At 40.7% G+C, this 13,927-nt stretch overlaps 1 protein-coding gene across 5 annotated transcripts in view; it reads right to left on the bottom strand.

Annotated features, from left to right (window-relative positions):
- Positions 1-1,155: 1,155 nt before the first annotated feature.
- The window catches only part of LOC113011120 (guanine nucleotide exchange factor VAV3-like), a 52,112-nt gene continuing 39,340 nt past the window's right edge, over positions 1,156-13,927 (bottom strand). For 3 of the 5 annotated variants that reach the window (XM_026150507.1, XM_026150509.1, XM_026150506.1), the window contains exons 25-29: positions 12,049-12,136; positions 11,417-11,546; positions 4,967-5,026; positions 3,336-3,484; positions 1,156-2,721 (exon numbers count right to left, since the gene is read on the bottom strand). In XM_026150507.1, coding sequence (XP_026006292.1) covers positions 2,680-2,721; positions 3,336-3,484; positions 4,967-5,026; positions 11,417-11,546; positions 12,049-12,136 — 469 coding nt within the window. In that variant the 3' untranslated portion in view covers positions 1,156-2,679. The remainder of the gene's footprint in view (positions 2,722-3,335; positions 3,485-4,966; positions 5,027-11,416; positions 11,547-12,048; positions 12,137-13,927) is intronic. The other 2 variants (XM_026150508.1, XM_026150510.1) reach the window with 2 other exon arrangements.

Below are 13,927 nucleotides of genomic sequence, written 5' to 3' on the forward strand. Positions count from 1 at the left end.
GCACAAGCACAACTGACATTCACACACATTCATACTCCGATGGATGCATCGGAGAGCAATTTCGGGTTAGTATCTTGCCCAAGGATATTTGGCATGCAGACTAGGGGAAGCCGGGAATCGAACCACCAACCTTCCGATCAGTAGATGACCTGCTCTACCACCTGAGCTACAGCCTGCAGAAGCCCATCAATCCTGGCAGACTCCCATGTTTAATAACTTTAGCAAGACAAAATGCTAAAAAGACTTCAAAATGCAGGGTCAAAAACACTGTGCGACATCATACTGCCTATATCTTTTTTTTTTTTTACATATACTATATGGTTATGACAAATACATGCATGTGACGAGTGTACAAAAAAATCCTTGCATTTGCAAATACTGGAAATCCTGCAGTCACATTCTTTTACTTTAATTGAGCCATTGCGCTCAAGTTATAAATAATTTAGGACAAAGGATCAACAAATATAATTTCCAAGAGAGGAAATATGTTGCAAATTTTAGCCTGTACAATGCAAATTTGCTGAAGGGGGTACAATTTTGTGCCAAATTTCAGTGTGGCAAAGAAAAAAAAATACTGTTCTACATCTACATGTTCCTACATCATAACGGTTTTCAGTCGTCTTCCCTGTTCTGTTTGTTTGGACATTATTTGAGCACTGCCTGTTCTCCACTGCGCCTCCAAAAACAATATCAGACACAGCTGTGATTTGTGATGCAACCTCGCAGAGCCTTTGTTCCTGCAATGTAACATTTGTCCGAAGAGGGAATAATAGCCTATCCCATTTTAAAAGTGCAATTCAAAGAGCGTGCTTTTATTAAATATTTATGTCAAACACATGGTTAGTGGGGTATTAATGTTTGAAGGAAAACAGCATCACTTAACGCCCTTGTGCTACCTTGCTCTACAGTGAACAGCAGTTACATCACCCTTGAATCATTCATACTGAAACCAAAAAAAAAAAGAGAGAGAGAGTTGAGGTAAACACAAAATCCGTGGAATGCAAAAGGGCTCTCTGGTTTCCACAGTAAATGATCAAAAGATCAAGGAGCTCATAGTGAAGTATAGACCTATCCACACCACACATGTACTTTTAAAATGTATTTGGCTTTATAATTCCTTTTATGCATACACTTTTTCTCTTTGATGTCTAAAAATGTATGAGTACTGGGCATTATATTTGCTCTAGTGTCATCAAATGGGAACACTGTGAAACCACCTTTTTCACTGTGACAAGTTGCCATATTCATTTGTAGTCTTGTAGGCCAGGAATAACCACGGCTGGAATAGGTTGATATTTTGGGAAATGCTTATAGAGTTCCTTGGTGAGTGTAACAGAGGACTGATAACTCTTGTGTCTTTCCACTAAATATGAACCTGCAGCCACAAGGAGGTTAGCTTAGCTTAGCATAAAGACTGGCTTCAATAACCCAACTTGCTATGGAGATTTCAATACCCACCTACCAGCCCCTCTTAAGTTCTCTAACATCACTCGTCATCACTATGGGTTTGCCAGACAACCCACAGAGACATAAAAAAGTCCCCACTGACAAGAAAGTCCAACACATATACAAGTAAAACCGCACATTGAATGTTTTACAGTTTTGCTTTATTACAAATTGAACAAATGAATTCTAACCTCTCAATAAGTGAGCCTTTATGCCAATGACTGTTTCATACTTTATATTAAACAGACTAAATTCAGACTGGTATTAACCTTCTCATCTAATTTTGCCAAAGGAGCAAATAAGTACATTTCTCAAAATGTCAAACTATAGCTTTTCAGGCTAAACAGATTTTTAATGATTTTCATCAACTCAATGTTTATTGAAGGCTGCACTTAAAGTTGAGGTGATTATTTAAATAAAACAGTATTTAAAAGGACAGGAATCTAATTTGGGAGATGTAGCTTTATCAGTGGCGTCCTATGGCCACATAATCAGCTGTTTCTCTGCAGATGTGCATCACTTCAGCGTCCACAGGTCCACTGACTGACAGATCAGTCCATCATGGTTCCATCCTTTTTCTCCATGTTCCACCCCTTTTTAAAATTAGGGTCAAATTCAAAGTTTGGCAGTTACAGTTTTATCAAAGGTTTGTGTCCACGCAGTTTGGAATGCAAAAAACAAGATTAAAGAGAACTGAACGCAAATATCGACACAGCCATGAGGGCTATAGTGTTCCAGGAAGAGTCAAAAACTTCTCAACACTTTCACTTTAATTTGGTACTTGAGCAGGGCACTATAAGCAGAATCTGTGGTCCAGCTAGATGATTGAGCCTTGCTGACCTCGATACATGACAACAACGAAAGGCAAGACTCATACCAGATGATGGAGTCATCAATAATAAGAGAAGTTGAGTGGGAGAGGAAGGGAAGGGGGAGGGTTATCTAGGCACAGCACATGTACTTCCCAGTGGGCCGCAGGGGCAGACAGGACTGCGTAGAGGTAAGATATGGCATGACGCTCCTGGAATCTGTGATTTGACATTTCTGTGTGAGAGTCTGTCAGAGGACAGGAGAAGGTTTTTAAGGGCACTGCCACCTCCTCTTGTGTCCAAGTCTCTGGATTTTTATCAAAGAGAGATATGACTGTGGGCCCAGACAGTGGCAGAGCAGCATGGCGTTCACTGGAGGGTTTCAGCCTGAATGGGTGCTGAATACACGTTCCAACAAGCGAAGTCAGTCCTCCTCTTCCACATAAGTAGAGGGAAACCATCCCACCTAAGAAGAGAAAAGTAGCATCTAGATCAGCATTTCAAATTCAACCAGACCTCCGCTGATCTTGTGAAGAATTCTTCTCCTGTCACAATGTACAGACTGTTATATGTAGTCTTGATCAGGATGGGTCAATAATTCTGACAATTTGGAGGTGAGTACAAGAGATAATTCATTGTTAACTCTAGGATGAGTGGTAACTGTGATACTGTGCCTGCATGGCAGGGTTGGAGAAGTGTGTTCACAAGCAGTGCCATACTCAGATGTGAGCAAATTTAGTGGCGAGTCGTTGTGCATCGAATTGCATAACAACTGATACTTTGGCTAAACAAACCTGGTAAAAAAAATAATAAATTAACTGACGGACGTTTTGTTGTGCCAATGTGACATGTCCCATTAAAACTAAGGAGCTTTTTTCCATTTAACTATGGATGAAGTGGTTCACCCTTCATGACATGCACACTCACAAGCTCCCTGCCAAACACAGCCATTTACTGATTCACCCTTTTTAATTTCATTTTTAATACAAAATATTTGTGAAATATTTATTTGTTGTCCCACTTTGAAACAAGTAAAAAAAATCCTGCCAGCTGCAAAGAGCAAGTTTGTCAAAGACATACCCTGCCACCGACTACTCCCTTCCACCACCCATTGGGCATCTTGGTGTAGATAGTGATAACGTCTCCCTGTTGCAGAGAAAGCTCCCGCGTGTCTCTGGAGCAGAAGTCGTAGCGTGCAATTGCATAACCCACCACTCTAGGAGAAAAGACTGAAACAGAGAGAGATCTTATATTACTTTTGGACCCATTTACAAAATTTCACCTTATCTTAGACTCTGTGAAAACATCTGCTGACACTGATCCAGCAAGAAATATCACACTTACAGATCAGAGTTACACTCCTCACAAAAATGTAAGCTGAATTTAATATTTAAAGACAAAGTTTACAGATGTACTGCTGTTTTCAGGGTGAGATTAAACTTTCATGCTCACTTACTGTAAGAAAACTAACTAACAAGGATCAAGAGAGAACTTGAGCCAAACTAAATTCAGTTCATCTATATAAAATTATTATGGTTCATTGATTTTTTTCTTTTTTTTTTTAGTACAAAACATATTCCTCACAGGTATTAATCGTAGTAAACTGACTATGTCATTTTGTGAGAATGATAGGGCAGCGATTCTAAAAAGCCTTGACTCATGGGTTTGATTCATGTAAAAGCAAAACCGCAGAGGCAGAAATGAGATAATGCTTAAGGTTCACGGGTGAGAGAGGAGAAATGTATCCGACAGCTCAGCTTGGTGGGTCCAAGCACGCAGCCAGGATGAGAGAACTTGGGTTATCATGGTCATGTGTTCATCTTATTAAAAGTTAAAGGTGAATTCAAGCGATGCATCCAGCACTTATCAGGTTATCCAAGTTTGTTCCTACGCATGCAGGTCAGGGCTCATATCACACGTGAACACGGCTGTGCATAGGTTTGTTTACCTTATCTGTGAAAACACAGATGACACGACTGTGCAGATATGCTGGACGAAAGGAATACATCTATCCTCTCATGCACACAGACATCCAAAGTTAACCCACATCACAACAACTCAGGTGCTCAGTTCCACACACGCATGCTTAAAGTAAGCACAGAGAGAGATCATTTCATTCTTAAATATTCTTAATAAACTAAAATTTTTGCATTCGTGTCTTGCTGGAAACACGAAAATGTGAAAAACCTCCAGTTATTCTGACTCGGGAGCCCTTACTCATTATTTCAAGAGGGTAACCACCACTGTTGGCCTTAAAGTCACAACTTTTAATGGATACTAAAGCTCAATTAACTGTTTTATTGTGTAACATATTTGTCACAGTTCATTAAGTGAAACCATACAAACAAAAGCGCATGTCATCTTTTTAATTAGCTGAATTGATAGTGTTATTGTTGGATGTAGTAAAATGTAAATGCCAGCAATGGTGGCTTTGCAGCTCTTTGCCAGTGGTTTGCTGACATTTCTGCAGTTATCTTGACCAAATGGGAGATATCATAGCCGGCAGAAATTCATAACATCTGTGATATTTAATTTCCAGAAGACTGATGCGAGGGTTTTTCCCCAACGGGGTGACTTATACACTCTGTGTAATTACCAAGGAAAAAAATGCATTATTTAAAAGAGACAAGAAAACAAGACAGCTCATCTTTAGAAACGTGGAAATGTGGACATACAGCGGGGGGAATTCAAAGAGAGTAGAAAAGCTGTACCTGTACCTGACCAGAAAGGCGAGGAGGAGGGAGGAACAAAGCTGCAGCCGCCAGGAGAAACTACAGAGAAACGAAGCGAGTGATGGGAGGGGGTTCAGGCCGTAGTGGGAGCAAAGAGAGAACATAAGCAAAGTAAACACAAGTTTGACAGAAAGAGAGCGTGTTTGTGTGAGAGTAAAGGAGAGAGAAAGAGTAAAAGTTGTCAAAGTCAAAGTACAAGCAAAAAAGCAAATAAGGTTGGGGATACGCAGTGAGAGAGGAGGGCAAAACAGTGAAACCATCAGACAAATTGTTACTGCCCCGGGCACATGCACAAAATCTTACACAGCACAAACCGCAGTAAGGTGGGTTAAGTGAGTGAGCCTATAATGCATTTTGATGCCTGAAAGTCAGTATAGGTATGACTTTTTTTAACACTTATATGTTGCTTTTTATCACTGGCAGTCCCAGGCTTCTACCTTTCTACCTTTAAAACCCGCCACCAGCCAAATGGCTGGTAGGCTTTTAGCTAAGCTTTAGCTTCAGGCAAGTGGAAGCTAAATTGGCTAGTCATTCATATGTAAATTGGGTTGTTACCTGGGAATTCTGGAGGGAGGGGAGTGGGGGTGTGTGGATGAGGGGGTGGGGGAGCTGCTAAAAGCGGTGAGCTTCCTTTTGTTTCATCTTGATGCATTCTTAATCATCCAGGGAAACAAATCTCCAAAAGTCACCAACTTGGAGTGTTTCAGTTTGCCATCTTAGGGAGAAATCAACACACATGGGTGTATGTCCTTTGTTGCTGAGATTTATTGATAAAAACAGTACAAAAAATCAACCATTTGTACACATTTTTACAAATAATTATAAAAAGTGAGTGAGTACATTTCAACATTTTCAGCAATCACTCACAATCCTGGCACTGCCATGGTATCTGTAGTCTGCATTTACCACATGTGTATCTGTTGCAGTGAACACATCGCACAGTGGCATGATTGTTCTTGCAATTGTGTTTGACCTGACACATGGCTCTTTTTCCAGGGCTCGGTGTGGAGGGTTGTGTCAAAGGCAACTGTTCTTTTCTTGCCTTCTTCGCAGCTACATGAGAGTGAGCTAACTCCCTTGCAAGCTCCACCAGGAAGTCCACCCGTCTTTCCTTCGTCCCGGAGCATGCTTGATACAGCACATGTGCATTCAGTGCTGCCATGTCAATCATGTTATAAAACACGGCAACTGGCCAGCGCCGTGTTCCTCTGCGGACAGTGTACTCCCGAACCATCTGGTCCATCTGGACCATCTGGGTTTTGTGCCTCGCCCCGCGCTGAAACACAAAAACGTGCTCCCCAGGATGGAAGCTGGCTCCAGCAGGTTTGTGAGGACCTCAGAGCTCAGCTTCAGGGCCTGCAGGGGGATGTCTGATCACAGCTACAGCTGCAGTTATTATATGATATAGCTGTTTACAACTAACATTTAAACTCTCCATTCCTTCAACCTCTGCTGCCACGCTGACGGCGTATGCGGCCAAACGGAAGAAGACAGTCTATATTCTTAGCAGCATGCACGGCGTGGTTCAGACTGATAACACTACCAAAAGGAAGCCAAACACTGTCACCCTTTACAACAAAACAAAGTGTGGCGTGGATGTGATGGACCAGATGGTTCGGGAGTACACTGTCCGCAGAGGAACACGGCGCTGGCCAGTTGCCGTGTTTTATAACATGATTGACATGGCAGCACTGAATGCACATGTGCTGTATCAAGCATGCTCCGGGACGAAGGAAAGACGGGTGGACTTCCTGGTGGAGCTTGCAAGGGAGTTAGCTCACTCTCATGTAGCTGCGAAGAAGGCAAGAAAAGAACAGTTGCCTTTGACACAACCCTCCACACCGAGCCCTGGAAAAAGAGCCATGTGTCAGGTCAAACACAATTGCAAGAACAATCATGCCACTGTGCGATGTGTTCACTGCAACAGATACACATGTGGTAAATGCAGACTACAGATACCATGGCAGTGCCAGGATTGTGAGTGATTGCTGAAAATGTTGAAATGTACTCACTCACTTTTTATAATTATTTGTAAAAATGTGTACAAATGGTTGATTTTTTGTACTGTTTTTATCAATAAATCTCAGCAACAAAGGACATACACCCATGTGTGTTGATTTCTCCCTAAGATGGCAAACTGAAACACTCCAAGTTGGTGACTTTTGGAGATTTGTTTCCCTGGATGATTGAGAATGCATCAAGATGAAACAAAAGGAAGCTCACCGCTTTTAGCAGCTCCCCCACCCCCTCATCCACACACCCCCACTCCCCTCCCTCCAGAATTCCCAGGTAACAACCCAATTTACATATGAATGACTAGCCAATTTAGCTTCCACTTGCCTGAAGCTAAAGCTTAGCTAAAAGCCTACCAGCCATTTGGCTGCTCTCCGGGTTTTAAAGGTAGAAAAGCCAAATGGCTGGGCTCTGGGCCTTCCTAGTGTTATGCCTCAGTACCAATTCAGCAAAATGTCAGTGGTAGGCAATGGACCAATATTTAAGACAATTGTGTGCTTTTGACGTAGCAAAAACAAGTCTGAGAAAGTATCATTCCTAATTCAGGATAAAAATGTGGAGACAGGAGCACTACAGTGTGGCAGTCCTACGCAGAACTGCCAAAACTGCCACAGCCATATCAAGACATTACAAGATATTTCACAAAATGCTGTATAAAGTCCTTTATTTGGTTACCACTTCTTCTCTAATTGTGGTCCAATCCTAAAAGAGAAAAACTTCAACAAAAATAATCTGAATAAATAATTTAGTTTGCTTTGGCATACTAATATAGCAGGATAAAATGAATGATAATGTGTTTTTCACCAAAGGACCTAACCCAGTGAAAATGAAAAATTGATGGGAGACACTTAATTTGGAGATGGTATGAGCAGGACTGCTGGTCTGAATACTAAAGACTATTTTGGTATACAGATGGATCTACTTGTTGTAGGAATTTCTGTAAAGAATCCCTTTGCCTATTAACGTCCATCATTTTTGGTTTACTATGCTGAATAATAAGTCTCGGATGTAAACTTTTGGCTACATAATGTGGCTTTCTTCAACTTTGTGCTGGTTACACTGCATAAAAATCAGCAATAGCAAAATTTTCAGCTTCAACTAAAAAAGCAGCGGCAGCTTGTGTGTAAGTATACGTCTGAGCAGAAGCACGGTGCTGTGACAAGGCAGCGTCTGGGATTCCACACTGCAAAGCTAAGAGCTCCTGCTCCCATATGAAATCTCACCTGAGCCAGCAGACCCTCATGCTCAGAAAACAACTCCCGTCAGCACAGCAGTATGGTTTCATGCCTTCTCTTTGTACCGTACAGGCAGAGACCAACATGCGTCAAATGTCTGACCAGAGTTCGCACAACTATTAACATACTAATATAGCATGAGTATTTATACTTTACATGAAAATATTTTTGATTCTTTTAGACAAGAACATATGTGCATGGACCGTGCACAGGGTGACATGAGTTTCTATTATTTAAAATATGCTATTTATATCAATGTGGGCCAGAGAAATGACCACAAAGCTACAGCAACTGAATACTAGAAACCTTGTGAAAATGTATTGCAGGCCTGATGTATTCGATGTTTTCAGGTGAATGCACAAGTTGAGTATCTTAAAATTCTTTCAATAATTCTGTCATAAATATTTTCAGGACATTATACATCAAATTTAATGATATTGATATAAGATAACAGACTCCGGTGTCCCAGTAAAAGTTAGACAAAATGATTACCCTGACAGACAACACAAGATCATTGCATTGCTAATTAGTTCCCAACTCCAGCTTTCACACACACAGGGAAATGCACTCAGTCAGACTTAATTAAAAATTCTAGCTGGGGTTTTTCCAAGCAAATTACTCCAGAGTTTTGATGGCTTTACAGTAGTTCTGCATCTTGTGATTGTTTACTCAGCCTTGCATTCTATTTTCTTTGCTATGAGGTGTCTGTTTTGAGATTGTTGTTGTTTTGGCATGACATCTGTCTTTCCACAGAGGCTGTTTACCAGACAGAGAATACGGTGCCCACTCTAAGTCTGTCTATGGGGGTGGACGACTTAAGGCAATAATAATCTATCCCAGAATGCAATGAGGCAGCGGCAGGTCTGTCAAGAGTTTTTCAGAGACAGCGGCGCGGTGAATGGCAGCAATGCACAAACACGGCTCTTGCAGAGCTGCTTTGAAGCTTGATGCGCTAGGAGACCGATGCTGACAAAGGAGTGAGAGGGACAAGGATGTAGCAGAATTTTACATCCGAAAAGACACAAAGGGCTAACTTTGACTTTGTTCCTGTGTTCAGTTGCTTGCCTCTGCCACTCTTGCGGCAGCTATGGTTGTTTACACATACACCTTTCTTTAAGTTAAGACAGTTTACCTCCAGCTGCTTCCTGCTCTTTTACATCAGATCATATTTGCAAACTTTTCCCACTTTTGCGGAAACAGTCACGGTCTCTCGGTTGGACCAGGGGTATCCCCCAGGTGTGTGTCAGCAGGCGGCTGTCACAGGTTTTTTTTCCACGGCAAGCCCAAGTAAAATGTTATGTCCTGTCAGGAAAATTGTGAAGCCATCTCAGAGCTGAGCAGAGTGCGGAGTGTGACGTTTGGAGTAGCAGGCTCCTGGTGCTTGCCTCGGGCACTGGGCTCTAACTGGGACCTCGCTTTCCCAAGCCTGGTGAGCTACAGAGGCTCTTTTATATTTCTCTCACTCGCTGTCTCTGACTCTCTTTTGTGTTTTCCTCTCCTATCTCTCTGACTCCACATCCCTTTGTACTCTTTGCCTCTCTTTGCATCTATTAAGATGCAGTAAGATGTATAGGATGAAAACATACACAGATTAACTTGACGCACAAATGCACACAGAATAAATAACAATTAGAATAGAAGTAGATCACATATAGGTGGCCATGAATGTCACAAAATCAATGGATTTTAATGTTTTTTTTTCCAAATTAGTCATCTATAACTGTGAGTCATTTACAATGAGGGTAAAATCAACATAACAAGAACAGCTATTAATAGCCAGCGTAAATCATCATCATTATCCAGATTACGTATCCGGATGCATGTTAATACAACGTATCATCTTTTGCACTGCATTCTCTGTCTCGCCTGTTCTCGCCTTCTGCTGCTGTTATTCTCCGTCTCCGGGCTTCCTCCAAATGTCTATCCACATTTTCTACTTCGATTTTCTACTTTCTACTTCTAGTGTATGCTTCCTTCTTCACTGAAGACAAACTGAACAAATAATTAGCACAGAATCAATTAATGAAGTCATGTTTTTTATATTCTTCATTTAAAACCTAGATTATACACCACCGCTGATACAGACAAGGACAGCTGGAGAGCCAACTGCTGACTACTTCTTTGAAGTCCGCCACCTGGGGCACATGTGTAGTTGTTGTACTATAATGTAAATTCTCTACGGAGTAGTCTGTGCAGTCACAAAAAGCAGGCAGGCACACCGACGGTCACATGGACCCTCGTGCTCGCTGTCTGATGACGAAATTTACGTCAATGGGACCCAAGCGGACCCTAACAGGCTTACTGAACATACAATCGAAAAAGTTCATGCTGGTTTTTATAGAAAGGTGTCAGAATACAAAGTGCAATGCAGTTTGTTGTGTGCAATGCAGCTTCTTGGTGCTACATACAACAACACACCTTCAGGGGTCTAGTGAAGTCCATACGTCAATGGGTCAGGGCTGTTTTGGCAGCAAAAGGTGGACCAATACAATATTAGGCAGATGGTCATAATGGCATGCCTATTAAATATACCGATCAGGCAGTTAAATCTTAAATGACATGAGAAGACCAACCAAGCAAAAAAAAAAAAGAGTTTCGAAGATAAATCTGCTGCTGTCTATGCTATGCTATTCCAAGGGGAATCATGTTAGCTCATTATGCTGAACTAAGTGTTTCTAACATGTCTCAAATGTTAGGAATATGACAGCCTTGGGTATCAAGACAGAGGTATTAGACACTTAAGTGTCTAATAATGAAACAACTGCTTTGTCAGCATGTTTATATATATATATAAAGCAAGAGTGTATAGTACACTGACTTGACTGTAATGTAAGAAACTGTGTAGTAGGTGAGAAACTGATTACAGCAAATGGTTTTGGGGTTTAGAGTGTTTTATTGTGTCTATGAGATGGCATGGGAAATATAGACCACTGACTATATCCATCATAAAGACAGGTCTAAACTTCCCAGGGAAAAAAAAAATACTACTCGCCTTGCTTTATCTGACCTGGTCTGTTGTAGCAAAAGTCTGACCCTCTGGTCCTCCAAACAGGTCAAAACAAACGCTCAGAATATCTTTCAGCTACAACTGGATAAAGCTCTGATCTGAACTTGGAGCTTTTCAGCCTGTCATACAGATACCATCAGGAAAGGAACCTGAATGTTTGCAAAGCAGACTTACCACTCCCGACCTTGGTAATGGCCGTGGGCACGTTTCCATTGGGCTGTTCCCTGTAGGGGTGCTGTAGAGTGGTGTCGAGACTGCTGAAACCCTCCTTTAGAGAGTGCTGTTGGTAGTATTCCACCAAGTCCTGTGTCAACCACACAAGAAAAAGAAATGTACCCAAAGCACCGCTAAGCCATAAAAATACAGACTGTATAGTGCACAAGTCTATAGAAGTGAATGCAAGGACAAGTTGAAAGGTTAGCTGCTCATTATTCTTGACAGTACAAGCAATGCAAATACAGAGAGTATTACAGAGAAAGTGTCCATGGGCCAGCGTACCACAATGTTTTTTTTTTTACACCAATGTCAAGTGCAAGCACTGAATACATTTGAATATCAGCTGCTGCGATACAAAGCCACAGCTTTAAAGCATGTCCCTGTGGCTTTCTAAGTGGGTACAAACATGTCAGAATAAACCAGTGGTAGTTATATAATTTTAATTTTAAAAAGTACATTTTTACTTGTATGGAAATTGCATTTTTCTCAAGAGAGGTCTGCAAAAATAGTGGAAAGTAAAAATGATTATGCTTATTAATGCTATAGCAGATTGTAGGCTGCAAAAATCCATAGAAAGATAAAGCCATTACCAGCACAGTTTTGAAAACCCGACTCTCGGCAATGTAAAAGCCTCCATCCTTGGTCAGAATCTTAATGTGCTTGACTTTATCATTGAACCTGTGGAGGATGAATAAGACATGGGTTGTTAATCAAGTAGACATGCTTCTGCATCAGTCCAGTCTCTATGATGAACTGTCACTAAGGTCTGTCTGTGCTGAGAGTTGGTTACTATGCTGAGCCAATTTCTATCTCTTACCAAAGCACCGTATAGTCAAAATTATGCCAGAATTAGACTGATCCTTTTATTATAATTCACAAAAAATGTAGAAAAACTAAAAAATGAAGCCAGGGGCTTTGTTCGGTGCTGGCTTTGTTCAGTGCTGCCAAAAATATGTTGCCTACCCCAGCTTTAAATACATTAGCTGACACAACAGTGTCACAACTGTGCTCAGGGTTAGACAACAGTAATTATTTTACTCATAAATTATACTCCGTAACAGTTTCTAATCAGCCAGTCACAAATAGACAGAATAACAAGAGTGTCAGCTTTTGACAGCCACCATAATACCAAAGTACAGCGTGCCCTCTTTTTACTAAGGAATGTGAATTCTGCAATAGAGTTGCCTAATTACTGCTGCTGATTGTATGGACTTGGTGTGTTTGCCACACTGAAAGTTAGTACAATTGCATCACAACCAAATGTAAAACATAACAGTTGCAATTGAGTGATATTGTGGATTAAACGACTAAATCATCACTCAGTGCTGTGCAAAAGTCTTGAGCCATCTCTCATTTCTTTATATTTTTCAACAGCTGTCCAAGGTTCATTTATTCATTCATTTTCAGTGCAGTCTTTGAACCTGACCGCTTTCAGAGGAATGCTTTTTGTTTGTATATTTTTTACTACGTCATATAACATTGAATCTTAGTCAAAGAGCAGCTGTTAAGAAGCGTTTCCTAATTAAAGGAAACAGGCTGAAGTATGGCAAATTACACAGAACTGGACTGAAAAATCACTGGCCAGGTCTTATGGACTGATGAATCAAAACTTTACATTTTTGCTGCATAGTTATCATACAGTATGTACTGAAAAGAGTACGACAGAGGACAAATGCTACAGTCATGGCTTGGAGTTGCACTTAAGTCAAATTTTGATGATCTTGACAAAAGTGATGAAATTATAAATGTAGAAACTATTGTCAGATTTTGATTCGGTGTGTAATACCATCTGGAAAGTATCTGATTGATAAACTTCTAGCATGACAATAACCCCGAACACACTGCCAATGCAGCAAAAGAAGACCTGGATAGAAAAAACAAACAATTGAATGTGATCTACCATGGATTGGGCTCCCCGGGGCTAGGACCTCAACATTAATGTGATGTAAAAAGAAGAAGAAGAGCTTTAAATGTCCTTCAAGAGGCATGGACAACTATTCCTGGAGACTACTTAAAGAATATACAAGAAAGCCTGCGTATGATAGTTCAGGCTTTGTTGAAGAATAAGTGTGGTCTCTAGCTTGTTAAAATTGGACAAACCTTTTTTTTGCCTTGTAGACTGTATTCCCATGTATGTTTGCAAACGTTTCAATAAAACACTGCATCTATTTGAGATTATAATACTATATATAGTTCTATGTTTTAATGTAGGAGTGTTTGAAGTGGTAGTGAACGTAAGTTGGGAGTTTGAGCCATTTCCTGTAGTGTGCTGTATCTAACATGTCCTTAATATTAAACGAAGGCAGACTGAAAATCTCTCAGTGCAGTGTATAACCAATGAAAAGAATATTTTCAAGTTGCATGTACGACTGTATGGATGTACTAAATGTATGACTGTACTGTAAGTAACATGTTACTGATTTGCAGTCATAGGGTGCCTAACACACAGAGACAGATAACCCGTTTGGT

Source organism: Astatotilapia calliptera, chromosome 18, assembly GCF_900246225.1.
Source record: "Astatotilapia calliptera chromosome 18, fAstCal1.2, whole genome shotgun sequence".
Lineage (NCBI taxonomy): Eukaryota > Metazoa > Chordata > Actinopteri > Cichliformes > Cichlidae > Astatotilapia > Astatotilapia calliptera.